The 15,853-nt window shown below is 53.4% G+C and overlaps 1 protein-coding gene across 7 annotated transcripts in view; it reads right to left on the bottom strand.

Moving 5' to 3' along the window:
• Positions 1 to 15,853, bottom strand: part of NAV1 (neuron navigator 1) — a 269,569-nt gene that overhangs the window by 145,963 nt on the left and 107,753 nt on the right. For 6 of the 7 annotated variants that reach the window (XM_078440775.2, XM_060644073.3, XM_060644074.3 and 3 more), the window contains exon 4: positions 2,181 to 2,972. The exons of the other annotated variant lie outside the window; for it this stretch is intronic. In XM_078440775.2, coding sequence (XP_078296901.1) covers positions 2,181 to 2,972 — 792 coding nt within the window. The remainder of the gene's footprint in view (positions 1 to 2,180; positions 2,973 to 15,853) is intronic. 7 annotated transcript variants of the gene reach the window in all.

Raw genomic sequence — 15,853 nt, 5'->3', positions numbered from 1 at the left:
GCTCCCGCCCCCCTCCTGCCCTCCATCCCCATCCCCAGTCAGCTCTAGAACTATCTGTCAGGGTTTCTGAGGTTACTGCCTCTTGAAGAGCAACTAAGAGAGCTTCAACCAGGCAGCCAGGTCCTGGGACGGTGCTGGGTCTTGCAGGCCTGGGGACAGCCCAGATTGGCTAAGTCATTCCAAACAGGTGAAGCCCTGACCTTGAAAAGAGAGCTGTGCCCTCTACTTTTCTGAGTCCCTGACACTCCCTTCCTCTCCCCAGGAGACAGTCAGATACTCAATTCCTCTCCTGAGAACCATCCACACCCCATCCACACCCGCTTCTTAGTGCTCTTAGTGCCCGGGGAATGTTCCTCCCGCAGTCTGCCTGCCTGGTGCCTCCTCTGGCCTCAGTCACAATTCAATTATCACCTCCTTAAGCTTAAAGACCTCTCCTTTCCAGTTCTCCTCTAACACAGGGTCCCCTTTCATTTTCTCCATAGCCCTCTCTGTGTCTGGAATTATTTTATTTCTTCATTATCTGTCTCACCCCATTAGACTGTAAGCTCCTTGAGGAGGGCACTCAGCACAGGGGTGGCACACTCCCTTTGCAGGGAGAGGCTGCCCTGTCAGCTTCTGTCCCCCCTCAGCCCCCAATCCCCACTTGTCCCTGCCGAGGCCTTCTGGAGGGGCTCCCCGAGGGAAAAGGCTGCTCTTCCCCTCTTTGCCCTTGTCCTGTCTCCTGACTGTCCCTGCAAAGCCCACACGCGGCCTGCTATGAGAAGCCCCCAATCCAAAGCTCCAAAGGCCTCTTGCCCCAGGTCAGCGGTTCCTCATGCTGGCCACTCGGGGGTCTGGGGATCCTGGGGTGACAAGAGCAGGTCCAACCAGTCTTCTCCAGAGCTGCCAGTCGAACACCCCCACCTTCCATCCACCCCCACCCGCCCCACCGCGTCCAGCGGGTCCCCGGACCGCAGCCCGCGTCGGCCCCGCCCCTTCACACGCGCACGGACACGCCCCTTCCCAGCCCCCAGCGGGGCGGGCAGCCTGCCTGGTACCCGGGAAGCTCGGGTCCCTCGGCGCCGGAGGACCCACATCCCAGCCACCGCAACAAGTCCGCGGAGCCAAGGCGGCCCGTTCGGGCTCCAGGCCTTGCCGCCGCCCTCCCATGGTCCCGGCACGACCCGTGCCTGCCCCCGAGGCGCGGCAGCCCTGAGTCCTGCACATCCCGGATCTATCCCTCTCAGGGAGAGGGCTCTCCGGGGAAAGCAAGCGCAGTTCCGGGGCCCGCTCCGGGTTTTTTGCATAGACTCTTCAAGCTCGGAGAACAATGGAGCAGCTCTCTGCGCTTCCTCCGCCCGGGCAAGCTTTGTTCCTTCCTTCCCGCCCGCTATCGGCTTCTATTAGCCAAAGGGCAAAGGCTTCCCAGTCAACCAGGAGTCTCCGCGCGAAAGCCCAGACCTTTCCACACTCTCCAAAAAAAAAAAAAAAAAAAAAAAAAAAAAAAAAAAAAAGCCAAAACCAAAAAAACCTGGGGGTAGGGTTTTGGGCCCGAGCCTGGGCCGAGGTATAGGACGCACATCCAGATGCGCGCAGCTGGCCGCCCGCCCGCCCCCTGGCCCCAGACGTGTCTCCTTGCCAGAACCCCCACACCCGGGAAATCCGACTCGCGCTCCCATCGGGGATCCACAGAGGAAGTGGAGCCTCAGTTCGGCTCTGGGGCCAAACAGCCCTCACATCTGCTTTCCCCACATCTGTCCTCTAGATCCGGGCTCTCACTGGACTCTCCCCTAGCAATGCTGGATGCTCTCTCGCCAAGCACAGAGCACAACACAACTGAGGTCTCCATCAGCCCCAGATTGTGCCATATTAGGATTCTGGGCTTTAAAAATAGAGGAAGCTAATAGGCTCTATTTCTGAGAACGTGTGAGCGCCACACCATTGTCCAGTCTCACCTCAAGCAGGCCAGAGCAGAGCCTGGGCTCCTGCCTGGTGACATCTTTAAGAAGATGCACTTTAGCCACGCGCATCTGGAGGTAGGCCAGCCCTGCACATCTGGGCCCAATGCCCCCTAACAACCTGGCCAAAATCTGGAGAGCCCTCTCGGGAGGAGGAGAAAGAGAAGGGGCTCCGCTCTCCCCCACCTTCCCTTGCAGCTGACCAGGAGAAAGCCAGGGGTGGGGCGGGGAGGCAAGACTTACCCAGCATCTGGCTGAAGAGCAGCTGCTCCAGGTCTCCCAGCACGGTCACCACAAGCTCGGGGTCCACCTTGAGGAAGGCGCGTTCCTCCTGGCCCTTGGCGGAGGGCACCGGCCCGGAGCCCTTTTGCGCCTTGGCCTTGCTGGAGAGCAGCTCGTCGTCCGACTTGCCGTCGTCGCTCACGGCTGCCTCAGGAGCCTTGCTGAGCGGCTTGACCTCGGCGTAGGGGCCGCGCGGGATCCGGCTCGGCTTTCCCAGGCTGGGCGCGAGGGGAGCCAGGGGGGTCTTGGCGCCGCCCGCCGGGCTGCCCTTTGCCTGGAAGAGCGAGTGCTCTGACTTGGACAGCGTCTTGGACATAAGCGGAGCCTCGCGGCCTTTGGACCCCGCCTTGCCCAAGCCCTTGGGCGCCTTGGCCATATCGTCGCTCCACTCGGGCTCATAGAGCTGCAGCTTTTTCTCCGAGTCGGTGAGGAACGAGAGGTTGGTGAGCGACTTCTGCTTGCGCAGGTTGGAGGCGGGCGGCCCGCCGGGGACTCGGCTGTCCACGCTGCCGGACTTGAAGACCTTCAGCTCGGCCGCACTGGCCTTGGCCATGCCGCCACCGCCGCCGGGCGCCTTGGCGCGCTTGGGCAGCATGCCTCTGCCGTCCGCCGCTGCAGCCTTCCTACCGGCGCCCCGAGGCTCGTCCGCGCCCTCGTCCCCGCCGCCGCCGCTCAGCTCCACCTCGGGCTGCACGCTCTTGACGCTGCTGCCCAGCATTCTGCCCGCGAGGAGCGCATGGACGATCCGCGCGTCTGCAGGCACGGCGGGGGCGGGGGCGGAGGGGGGGGGGGCGGGAGCGCAGGGAAAAGGAGGCGGGGGAGGGGAGGGGGAGAGAAAGGACGGAAGAAACCGAGGAAGATGGGGAGAGGAAGGGGGAGGAAACAAGGGAGGAGGGAGAAAGGCGAGCGAGGGCGCAGGGGAAAGAAACGCAGGGAAGGAAGCGGGGAAAAGGAAAGAGCGAGGAAACCGTGGAGCGATGGGGCGGGGTCGGAGGGAAAGGGGCGGGGCGGGGAAAATACAAATTAAAATTTACAAATCAATCAAAGGAAGAAAGGAAGCACGGCAGCTCCACGGGCGCTCAGAGGTGCTTCGAGGCCCGGATCCCGGCCCTCCGCCTGCCCGCCTGTCAGTCCTGCGGGCAGAGCACTGCCGGGCAGCGCCCTCGCGGCACTCCGCCCGCCAGCTTGAGTAGAGGCTGCAGGCTGCAGCTCCGAGCGCAGGAAGAAGGGGAGGGGAAGGCGGAGGAGCAAACAGGAGGAGGGGAGGAGTGTGCGCAAGGGAGGGAGGTGGGGGAGAGCGAGCGTGTGTCTATTTCTGGCTCGGGAGGGGGTGGTATTTGCTGCGGAGATCCAGGGGCGGATGAGTAGGGGGTCGGGGGTAGATAAAGGATCCCACCAGTTTTTCTCCTGGCTTTCCACGCGGAGGTGGGACAGGTTCTCCGAGGGCACGGTAATTTCCTGCCGCGCCCAGAGTGTGGGGGGCCGTGGAAAGGATCTCTTGAGGAGATGTGGGGCGCAGGGAAAAGGGACTGAGACCGGGCAGCTCGTGATGCAGGAGGAAAGGTGGGCTCGTGAGGTCCGGGAGAGATATTGGGAGAGGGATAGGGGAGCAGTAGTATCCAGGTTGCTGGTTCCCCCCACCCTCACTCCAAAACGTTGCGGTTTCCCTCCTGGAAACTCCGGGTACCATCTTACTTCAGTCTCGGAGGTTCATGGCCGCCCTCCTGAGGTAGGGGATACTTCCTGAGGTAGGGCAAAGGGGATGGGACTGATGTGGCCGGGGGAAAGACAGGCTCAGAACTCACTGGGGAGGGCATGGAGGAAACGACCAACTCTTGGGATCAGGAGACTAGGTTCCCATTCTATTGACTGCATGACCTTGTCAAAGTCATTGTGCCCCTTTGGCTTACTCTCTTCTCTTACAGTGATTATAACACCAGCTTAATGGGCAAAAGGACTTTGGAACCGTAAAGCGCTTTGTCAAACCTAGCAAATCAGTTGGAGGCTTAGGACGGGTCCCCTGCCAGGCTGATCTAAAGTGGGACTGCAGAGCAATTTAAAAAGACGACATTTTCCTAGCCCCTTTCCCCCCTCCCACCTGGGCTCTGGGAAGAAAGATTGGGTGGAAGAGACAGAGACCAAGAGGGTTGGAGCAGGCAGCAGTTTGCCCAGAGCTGTCCCTCAGTAGAGGGCGACACCACCCATTTTCCCACCATGGCTTCCTAAGTCAGCACCAAGCTGCCTGAGCAAATGGTTCTGAGGCAAGAAAGTGAGGGACAGTGGGAACGCAAGCTGGTGCAGCCACTCTGGAAAACAGTAGGGAGGTTCCTCAAAACACTAAAAATAGAACTACCCTAGACCCAGCAACTGCACTACTAGGCATTTATCCACGGGATACAGGTGTGCTGTTTCGAAGGGACACATGCACCCCCATGTTTATAGCAGCACTATCCACAATAGCCAAAGTATGGAAAGAGCCCAAATGTCCGTCGATGGATGAACGGATAAAGAAGATGTGGTATAGATATGCAGTGGAGTATTACTTGGCAATCAAAAAGAATGAAATCTTGCCCTTCGCAACTACGTGGATGGAACTGGAGGCTATTATGCTAAGTGAAGTAAGTCAGTCAGAGAAAGACAAACATCATATGACTTCACTCATAGGAGGACTTTAAGAGACAAAACAGATGAACGTAAGGGAAGGGAAACAAAAATCATATAAAAACAGGGAGGGGGACAAAACAGAAGAGACTCATAAATATGGAGAAAAAACTGAGGGTGGCTGGAGGGGGTGTGGGAGGGGGGATGGGCTAAATGGGGGAGGGGCCCTAAGGAATCTACTCCTGAAATCAGGGTTGCACTATATGCTAACTAATTTGGATGTCAAGTTAAAATAATAAGAAAATAAAATAAAATTAAAATAAAATAAAATAAAATAAAATAAAATAAAATAAAGTAAAGTAAAGTAAAATAAAATAAAAAAAGAAAGTGAGGGACAGGAGAGAGCAGAGGGGGTGTCTCTAGAAACAAAGCTTGTTCCAGGAGGGGTAGGCCCCAGATGGAGCCACACACTAGGGACTGCAAAGCCCTAAGAACTCTTTTTTTTTTTTTAAGTTTATTTTTTTAGTAAGCTCTACACCCAACATGGGGCTTGAACTCACGACCCTGAGATCAAGACTTGCATACTCTTCCAACTGACCCGGCCAGGCACCCCAAGAACTCTTTGCCAGAACGTGCCAGCTGTCAGATTATCTGCCCACCCCATCCCCAACCTCCCTCTCTCTAGCTTCCTGCCTGTCTCCTTAGACTCTAAAGAACCCTGTGCCTGAGTCTCATGGTTCACCCCCTCTCCTAGCACTAATCATCACAGCCTGCCTGGTGTGAGAGGTATTTGTGTACATGTCTGCCTCCCCCACCAGCACTGGAGCTTTCTGCATGCAGCACCGTGTCTCTCACCACCTTGCATGGAGCATCTGGGTCAGTAAAATGGATTTGGAGGCCCAAGCGCTATACACGGGGCCTGTACCCTGTATGACCCTTGGGTCCTGATAGTGTCCCCAGAACTCTGCCTTCCATAATCCTAGGGCTGGACTGAGATGCCACAAACTCTGCAAGGACAGGGATCATAACTAAGAGGATGTGCTTACCACAGTACCAAGAACACAGAGTTCTCAAGCAGAGGGGTGTTTGGTAAGAAACATGGGCCCTTGGCTGGGCCTCGATTGATACGGAGAAAGATGGAGATTCTGCCCTGAAAGAACTCGGTATCTAACATTCTGCCCTGAAAGAACTCGGTATCTAACAGGGAATACAAAAGAGACAATACAGATTTGGGGAAACAATCATCCTGACCCTGTGAAAAAGCAATGTTACATACACCAACACATTCATCACAGACAGGCAGACACAGGTCCCTGTACATTAATTACAGGGATGACAAGAGGGAGACTGAACCCTGGAGAGCAGGAACCCTGGCTGTCTCATTCACTGCTGTAATCCCAAAGTCCGGTACTTCCTTAGTAGGTGCTGGATACCTGTGAGTGTAACAATAAGAGACTGCTGGCAGGCAGGACAGGTGGAGGAGGTGGTGAAGGCTTTCTAGAATACTAAGCAGTATAAGTAAGGAAAGGGTTCAGATCAAGAGAGCAGGAAGCAGGAGGTTGTCCAGGCTCACGCCCTGAGGCCTCAAAGGAGCTGAGGAAAGGGGCTGGGTGCAAAAATTTACCAGAAGGTCCAGAGGGCACATGCAGACCGGCCTCGGAGTCTGTGTCTAGCGCTTAGGAAACTCGGGGGTGGAACCAAGGCTTGTGATTTCAGATAGGAAATGACAAGCAATAAAGATCTGGTTCAAGGGACTTAGGCGGTATCATGTCAGAACTTGCCCCGGGCACAGAGAGTGCCCAAAGGAGGAAGCCAGTCTTGAAATTTTCTCTCTGGGCACACGTGAGGTACTCGTGCTCATGCCCAAACACAAGATCCCAGCTCAAGGAAGGGACTGAGCCTGATCGATGGTGCCAAATCTCTGGATAACCACGCCCTTTCTTCCCCCTCCCGCGGGCCACCTTGAATGAAACAGCAAACAATCCATCGCTTTTAAAGTCCTCATCCTTGGGGCGCCTGGGTGGCTCAGTCGGTTAAGCGGCCGACTTCGGCTCAGGTCATGATCTCGCGGTCCATGAGTTCAAGCCCCGCATCGGGCTCTGTGCTGACAGCTCGGAGCCTGGAGCCTGTTTCAGATTCTGTGTCTCCCTCTCTCTGACCCTCCCCTGTTCATGCTCTGTCTGTCTCTCTCTCTCTCAAAAATAAATAAACGTTAAAAAATAAATAAATAAATAAATAAATAAAGTCCTCATCCTCACTCCGAGGTCAATTCCCTAATTTTCAGGACACATACCTAATTCACAGGGGAACCTCACCTTTCCTAAAAATAGCAATTCAAGAATCTGGGGACACTTGTTCTCTGATTGACCAGGTTACAGTAGCCCTTGCTTGTTGTCTCTAGGTTCTTTCCCTGCACATAGAATCATCTCTTTAGCGGACAAGGAGAGAGTGACTGGTTGCCATCGGACCAAAGAAACATTATTTTGGCTGTGGTCCGTTCCACCCAGTGCATCCTGCTGCAGGCAAACTTGACACGTTCTCCCCGAGGTTCATTTGGCCTCTGTCTCTGGTAGGTTTGTAGCTTTGCTCCTGGAAAATTAATCTTCAGGACTGCCATGAAGCGCTTTCCCACTTGTTGCTCTGTCACCTGCACGTCCTTGTCCCCAGAGGCCCACTGCCCCTGATCCTCCTTTCTTCCAGTCATCTTCCACACTCTCTGGTTCCTGTATTCCAGCCTGGTCTGATCCTCCTCTTTATTCCTCTGTGTTCCTGTGCCTCCTCTCGAGGGATATCCTGTGCCCCAAACCCCAAGTCCTTTCTTTTCCTTCAATAAGCAGCTCCTGAAACTCTGCCTCCTTCAAGAAGATTGTCCAGAAGGGAGGCGCTTGCCCCCCTCCGCCCTCCCCTCTAACTCACTCCTGCATGAGAGGCCACCTGTCAGCTTATGAGATAGAAAACACCTTCCATGCTCATCTCATGAGTTAATTCAGTGCTAATCCCCTTGAGTGCTAGTCCTCTCTCATCCGCCTGGTACTGCTCATCTTCCCGCCGCCACTCTCTAAAGGGCAGGGCCATGGCCATGTGGTAGCCTCTTTAAATAGCCATCTTGGGATTAAGCAACGAACTTCGGCTCAGGTCATGATCTCACGGTTCATGGATTCGAGCCCCGCATCAGGCTCTGTGCTGACAGCTCAGAGCCTGAATCTTGCTTCAGATTCTGTCTCTCTCTCTCTCTCTCTCTCGCTCTCTCTGCCCCTCCCCCCACTCACGCTCTTTCTCACTCTCAAAAATAAATAAAATATTCCTTAAAAATTAAAAAAAAAATGTCACCTTGGCATCTTGGAACTTTCAGACGCTCCCTAATGCGACCTTTCCCTCTATCTGGTTCTTTTTTGATTCCTTTCACATCCCTTGAGTTTCCCACCATCCTCTACTGCAGTGGGAGCCTCTGCTGCCGTGGCAACAGCCATTCCAGCATCAGTCGATAAAGCCAATATGTGCAGAATGTTTCCTAGAGTGATTCCTAAAAAGAGAGGGACCTGCCCTGTCACACCATCCCCAAACCCGCCCCGAGCCCCTCCCACTCTGCCATTTCCTCTTTCCCCAGCTGCAGAACAGATAGGCTGGCGATGGTCCGATGAGAGAGATCCTATGTGATGAGGGAGAGGCCTGGCTGGGCAGGAAGTGGGTATTGGTGATGTCAGTGCCCTGTGGAGGGCAACTGGATCCTGCCCAGTCTCCAAAGAGGAGGTGGGAAAAGAGGCTGGTTTGGAATCATGAAAGTCCCCAGGTCCCAGCTCCCCAGAAGCACTCGCCATCCCACTCCTCTATCTCCAAAGGTAATAGCAGTTTCTGTGATGGGGTGGGATGAGTGATTTGACCACATGTGTTGACCAAGAACTTAAAGCAATCTGGGGAATGAAGATATAGGCAGACAGCCAAGGAAAGGCTTGCTGTGTGATTTTACATTCTCACACCATGTGCCGGGAAACAGATGCAATCCAGGTTGTCTGTGGGGGGTCTCCTACCCATTGGACTGGGGAGAGAGGAGAGAAGAAGGTAGAAAGAAGAGCTTAGGCTGCCTCTGCCATGCTGACCTTGAAAGGTGACCTTGGGAGAAGAGGGGATCTGAGGGAGGGGATAGTGGGCAGGTGAGTCCACACGTGGCTCCCCCAAGGGCCCAGTCAGAGCAGGGAGGAGGGAAGAGTTTTCTTGATATGAGCTCACAGTCATGATCTGGAGAGCAAAGGCTAGGCGCCTAGTCACATGGCTCTGCAAGCCTAGCCCACCCACCTGGGGCCAGGCCAACAGAGTGACAAGCACCCTCTTTAAGTCTTCCCTGCTCAGATCCCTGGGATGAGGTTGTTTTCATCACCTCCCTAGCAGATTCCAATACCGATGTCTCTGTGGAAAGTCCTCCAGCATTGCTCCTCACCTCCTTCTGCCCTTTTCTCTGCCGTGTCACCCCCCTACGTCATTTCACCCATCAGTAGGGACCTCCGGGACGCTCAAAATGTGCACAAGGCCAGGCTGGAGGCTGCTGGCCTAGCTGATGCTCAGCACAGTCTTGTCTGCGTCCAGAGAACCAGGTCCCCATTGCTCACCTCCTGTTCAGTGCCTTCCATATGCCAGCCATGAGGAGTGGTGGAGGACAGACCCAAATGCCTGCCCTCGTGGAACTCCCATTCTAAGGGAGACACAGGCATAAATTAGACAGCAATGTTAGCTACTGCAAAGTTCTTAGGAATAAAACAAAGCAGGAAGGGGAATATGAAATATCCAGGAGCAGGGGTTGAATTTTCGATATGATGGCCAAAGAAGACTTCAGTAAGAAGGTGACATTTGAGTAAAACTCTGAAGGAAGAGAAGGAGCAATTTATATGGCTATCTGGGGGAGGAATGTCCAGGCAGAGGGAACAGCCCAAGCAAATGCCCTGTGGGAGAACGCGCCTGGCCCATCAGAACGACTGCAAGGAGACCAGCGTGGCTGGAAAGGAAGGAGGGGACCGTGACGGGCAGTGAAGTCCGAGATGTAACTGGAGGGCAGTGCGTGGAGGGCCTTCTAGGTCATTACGAGGACGTGGCATTTTACTCTGAGTAGGATGGAGAGTCACTGGCAGGTTTGGAGCAGAGGGGTGACATGACCTGGCTTCCCCCGTCAAAAGGGTCACTTTGGCTGCTGTGCTGGGCCCATGGGCAAAAGCAGTCACAACAACCGAGGTGAGAGAGGACAGTGGCTTGGAAGTGGGTGGTGACTCTGGTTATATTTTGAAGCCATTAGCATTTGCTGATAGACCGGGAGTGGGTGTGTGGGACTGGTAGGAATTGAACTTATCCCAAGGATTTTGGCCCGGACAATCCTAAGACTGGACTTGCCATCAATCACAAGGGAAGACTTTAGAAGCAGCCGGTTTTAGAAAAAGGATTGGAGTCTTCTGTTCTCCCTGGCCCTTCCCGAGGCCAGATGGAACCTCTAGGACGCCTTCTCCGACCCTCTCCACACAGTTCGCCGCAGCCACTTTAATAACTTCCTAACCTCCAGCACCAACGTTTTTTCTTCGCTCATTTGTGTTTCCCAAGGGTCCATCTTTGGTTGGGTCTACCGATGATGGATTTTTTTCTCAAAACCCATCACAGCTCTTTGCACATAGTGGGCTCTCAGAAATAGCTGGAAGATGACGACCGATTAAGTGAATGAATGCGTGACTCAGAACAGATGTGTGGGGGATTGTAAACAGCGGTGACCTCTCAATACCCCGTGGCGAGAGACACTGCAGCTGGTGTGCTGGAATGGGAACCAGGCCCTGGGATGATGGCCCGGCAGCGTCTTTTCTTCCTTCTCTGCAGCCCTTGGGCCACAGGGAGGCCAGCAGACCCTCTCTTTGCCCCTTCAAGGGAAGCTCCGATTCTTCAGGGGAATGACCTTGGGACATAGCACAACTGAGGCCCTCTCCTTCCCGACATCTCTACCTCTGCTCTACTCGGAGGCATGGGGAGAATTTTGCTACACCTCTGGGAGACAGAGGCAAGAGTAGACCAGGTGTCCTCAGAGCCCAGGCTCCCCAACACATGTGACAGTCCCCACTGGAATTTGAGATCCACCCTTCACTGCCATCTGCAGAAGAAAAGGGCCAGTAGGCATAGTGGTCCAACCTGGATGTGCCAGCTTACTCACACCTCCAAGGTCCTAATCCAGGAAGCCGTCCCAGATTGATCCACTTGCCTCCTCCCAGCCTGGGAGCTACCTTTGCTTTGCCAAGGCATTGGTAGTTGTGCCATTTCTATAGATCCCGCAAGGCCCTGGCTTGGCCTCTCTGGTCCCCAGGAAGCTCTCTGAGCCCAAGGGTTGGAAATTTTTCTTCTGGGCCACAAGGCCAGGAGTGTAAGCTCGGAAGAGATTTGCTATTTGCCTGCCTGTTGGAGAAAGTGAGGCGCAGCAAACCAAAGGCTGGGAGTGGAGCCACAGGCCTTAGTCTACCCTCTGGCCTATCTCAGGGAGAGAGAGCTTCTAGGAGGGTAGAAAGGCTGAGATTCTAAACTGTAGAGTTCCTCAGCATTCACAGCAGCCTGGATGCATCTCCCATAAGCCTCTATGGCGACAGGATGGGGATGCAGCAGGCAGGAGCCTACCTGTTCTGTGAAACGGGAGGGGCAGACAGTAGGCCCTGGGAAGTCACCTCTTATCATACAAGGAAACAGGACCCGAGCGTGAAGCCCAGTGTGCCCGGTTGCAGGACAGGGCTCTCCAAGGCTGAAACCTGGTGGTCTAGAGGCCAATGAGGACCTCACACAGCACTCAAGGCCTTCGCCACTCTGGCTCCACTGCCTGGTAACCTTGCCTTTTCATGCTCTCCTGCCTGCCGTCTGGTCCAGGCCTAATCCCACCCCTGCTCCCTGTAACCTGGAAGCCCACTGAACCTGAGGTCTTCATGGGGGTCTAGGAGTGCAGCCACATTAAAACTGGCCCACAGAATCCTGGGAGTGGGGACAAGGTCAAAGGATTACTCCTGTGGTGATCTACAGCGCCACCTGTCCCTTGATAGTTCACCTCATGACCTTTGTCCTGAGGTCACTTCCAGTGGACTTGGCAATACCAAAAAGTCCAGGATCCCTGTGGAACCTCCCTATTCTCAAGTCTTGGGGGTCCCGATTCTCTTCTTGACTTGCTGGGTGGTCTTAAGAGAAAGCTTACATTCCCCATGTAATGAAATGTGTTCTCATTGGTCACGTAAGAAATTAGGTGGAAAAGCTCTACTCCCTCTGCTCATGGCCTTAGAGGAGGGGAAGGCCGAAGGAAAGCACCTAAGCTAGAGTACTCTGAAATGGCACTCATTTAAATTTTTTTAAATGTCTGTTTATTTTTGAGAGAGAGACAGAGACAGAGTGCGAGCAGGGGAGGGGCAGAGAGAGAGGGAGACACAGAATCCGAAGCGGGCTCCAGGCTCCGAGCTGTCAGCACAGAGCCCGACGCGGGGCTCAAACTCATGAACTGAGATCATGACCTGAGTCGAAGTCGGAGACTTAACTGACTGAGCCACCGGGGCGCCCCTAAAATTGCATTCATTTAAAATTAGATCCCTGTGCTCCTCGGGCTAATAAAGAGACCGGGATAAGAAGTCTTAGATGTTTCCCACATGTGTTTGGCTTTGTATGTCGCCATGGCAATTGTCCCAGACACATCCATTGGGGTGTTCATTGCACACTGGGCTCCAGATGAGCTCTGCAACACCCAGGTACATTGCCCTTAGACCAGGACCAGCCCAGATCAGTTGTCATGGCAACCTCAGGCCTGTGAGGGGGAACACCAGGCAGGCGAAGAGGAGGGTAGACTGTATATGTGCAGCTGTGCCCATGTGTTGTCTGAAGACACCCGAATTGCCTGTGTGCATGTATCCTGTTACGTGGGCAAACCTAGAATAAAATCCGACCCGCCCATGCACAGTAGATTGTTTTAAGGTCATTGAATCACAACGCTGAGTGGAACCTCAAAGATAATTTACTCTATGTTCTGCTTTAGAGCAGAACTGACCCATTTGTAATAAATCCTATTACCTCACTATAGGCCAAGGAAACCCAAAAACCTGATGAGAGAAACACGTAAGGTCCGAACCGAGGTTGTCTGGCCAACGCCATGATGATATCACCCCTGAAGATCAGAGCGTCTTAATCTGTGTTCACAAACCAGATTCAGAAGGTGCATAAAACCAATCATCAAATATGAGTTTTGTGTTGTGACTATGTCCCTTTGCCTGGGCAGCCATATCATAATGCTAACCAGGTTCTGAAAGAGGTTCTTGATGCCAAAAAGTTTTTAAAAAACCCCAACAACTGTAGGAGTAGGGAGAAACCTTTGCCCACCTGACCCAGAACCAGCTGGGGAACATTGTCACCACCTTGGAGAGAAAGCCACTCCCGTTTCATGGCTGTACACGCTTTCAGTTGGCACCTCTGTGGTTTATCAGAATTTTTGTTAGGCTTTTAAACGAGAAATTAAACAGAGGAATGCTATGGATGCATATTTCATTGAATTTTAATAGAATAATCACTGGCAATTACTTAGCTTATAAAAATTGCTCTGCAAATGTTAAGAATATTCATTCGCGTGATGGGTGGGAGTTTCAAAGCATGATGAGAACTTTGCCTTTCACACAGCCTGATTTCATCACAAGGAGCTTACCACCACTGTGCTTCTTCCTGCCTCCATGGAAACCCAGATTCTCAGGCAGGAAGGATGCCCTGGGCTCCTTGGGTCAAGCTCCTACCCCTGTGCCAGTCTTTATGTGAACACGAGGGCTGCCCTCCCTCTGCTTCTAAAGGGGCAGAGCCCTCCTCCAGCTGGGAAGTTCTCTTATCTATGTGACCTCGATCATTCTCACCACACTTATTTCCTTTTCCAGCCCTCTGTGGATGTGGAATGATTTTCTGGAGAGAAGGGACGACTGAGACTAACCCTTTCTCTGTCCTGTCGCCCTCCCCCCAAAGGGCTTGGGGATGACCCCATACTCACTGACCTTCCCTCTGCCCTGACTTTTTAATTATCTTCAGCTCTCTCTGAAGCACAGGACTCCCACAACCCGGGAGCCACACACAGGCAGGCGGGTTTTTGATTTCTTCCGCCTCTTAAAGGACTCAGGACGAGGAATATTATGACTGGGGTAATTCTCAGCACTTAATCTTCCCGTTATTGTGTCTGTGTCGCCTCACTCTCTTCAACTGCCTCTCCCAGAGCTCCTTCCGTGTAAGCCTGCTGGGCAACCTTATTGTGGGGGGGGGGGGGGGAAGTCTCTCAGTAGGGGACCCTAATCCTCTTATCAAGGGGATGGGGAGGCATATGGGGAGGGGTGGAGACGCTGTGTTCCTGTGTTCCTGTGTTCTGGTTTCTGTCCATTCAGTGGTGCCAGAGGGAGGGACTAAAGCCCTGGGCCTTCCCAGGGAGACCCTGTTTCTGGGAAGTTATGAAGAACATTGGCCAGCCTTTGCTTAAAGGGGTGGGACAAAGACCTGCGAAGCCAAGGCTTTAGGGCAACACTGAAGTGGGGTTTCTCCGGATTGGTCATGGAAGTTTCTATCCACTGGTTCAAGGAAGGGCAGTCCTGGAAGTTTAGCAAATGGTTCAGGGTCCTTCCTCCTCCCAGGGCTGAAATGTCTAGCAGCCCCACAGCTCCTGGGCTGACACTTTCGAGTCGTTGTGGGGTAGTTGGATCTGGAGAGATTCCTAGTCACCAGGCCAACCTCCCCCGAGTTAGTATCCTTATCCTCAGGACCTTCCTGTGGCCCGCAAGCGCACGGAGAGCTAACAAATGGCCAGGAATTCTCAGGAAGAACTAAAGCAGTTCATCTCAGTTGGGAGAGTTGAATCTCCAGAAACCTGCAGGAGGAAGCTGAGTCTAGGTCAGACAGGTATGGAGGTATAGGGGTAATTCTCTAGGAGAACCACGAGGGAAAGTTTCCCACCTTCCTCTTCTATTCATCTACTCCAGCACTGAAGATTTGGGGTGAAGCGGGCGGCCCACAGACTGCTGCTGTTTGTATTCTCATGGGGTGCCATGAAGCCAGAGTTCTGGCCTGGCTTCTTTGGGATGTCTTTGGGATGGGAGACATATTCCAGACTTGGGGCTTCTTCAGGGCCATCATGCAGATCACATACAGCTGCACAGGCTGTACACTGCACCATTCCAGACTGCTACATACTAAGCTCCACAAGGGCAGAGGTCTTTGCCTGTTTTGTCCATGGATGTTCCTCAACTGTCTAGAGCAGTGCCTGGTGCATTGTAAGTGGTTATCCCACTGCCTCTCCCAGCCTCCCTGGGGCACCTTGGGACTTGGCAGGGTCGTGGCATGTATGGCTACGAGCATGACCTCTGAAATCGAGCTCTCTGGGTTCCAATCCCAGTCAGACCACCTTAGGCACATCACATAGCCTTTCCTCATCTGTAAAGTGGGCATGTTAATAACAGCACTCCCCTCAATGACAAACAATACCAAACATGCGTTAAGCACTTACTGTTACTGGGTGCTCTTCTAAGCACTGTGCTTACACTGGTGTTAAGTCCTCACAAAACCCTAAGAAGAAGGTACTATCATCATCATGGAAGCACAGAGAAATTAAATAACTTACCCAAGGCTGCACAGTGCCAGTGGTAAAGATGTGATACAAAGCTAGAGTTGTGCCAACTCTCATACAGTTTTTAGAAGGGTGGAAGGTGCTGGGGCACCTGGGCAGCTCAGTCGGTTAAATGTCCAACTCTTGGTTTTGGCTCAGGTCATGAGCTCAGGTTCGTGAGTTCGAGCCCCGCATCAGGCTCTGTGCTGACAATGCAGAGCCTGCTTCACATTCTCTCTCTCCCTCTCTCTCTGCCCCGAACCTGCTCTCTCTTTCTTAAGATAAATAAGCTTAAAAAAGGAAAAAGAAGGACTGAACGTGCTTATTGGCAGTGCCTGATTCAGAGGAAGTCATAGCAAGTGTTAGCCACGGCTACACAAAATTATTATTACCTCCCTTCCCAGCTCCTAGAAATCTACTTGGTCCCAGA

Source organism: Panthera onca, chromosome F1 (genome assembly GCF_046562875.1).
Source record: "Panthera onca isolate mPanOnc1 chromosome F1, mPanOnc1 haplotype 2, whole genome shotgun sequence".
NCBI classification, from domain to species: domain Eukaryota; kingdom Metazoa; phylum Chordata; class Mammalia; order Carnivora; family Felidae; genus Panthera; species Panthera onca.
The sequence above is the reverse complement of the archived record's forward strand: the minus strand, read 5'-3'. Positions and strand labels throughout refer to the sequence as shown.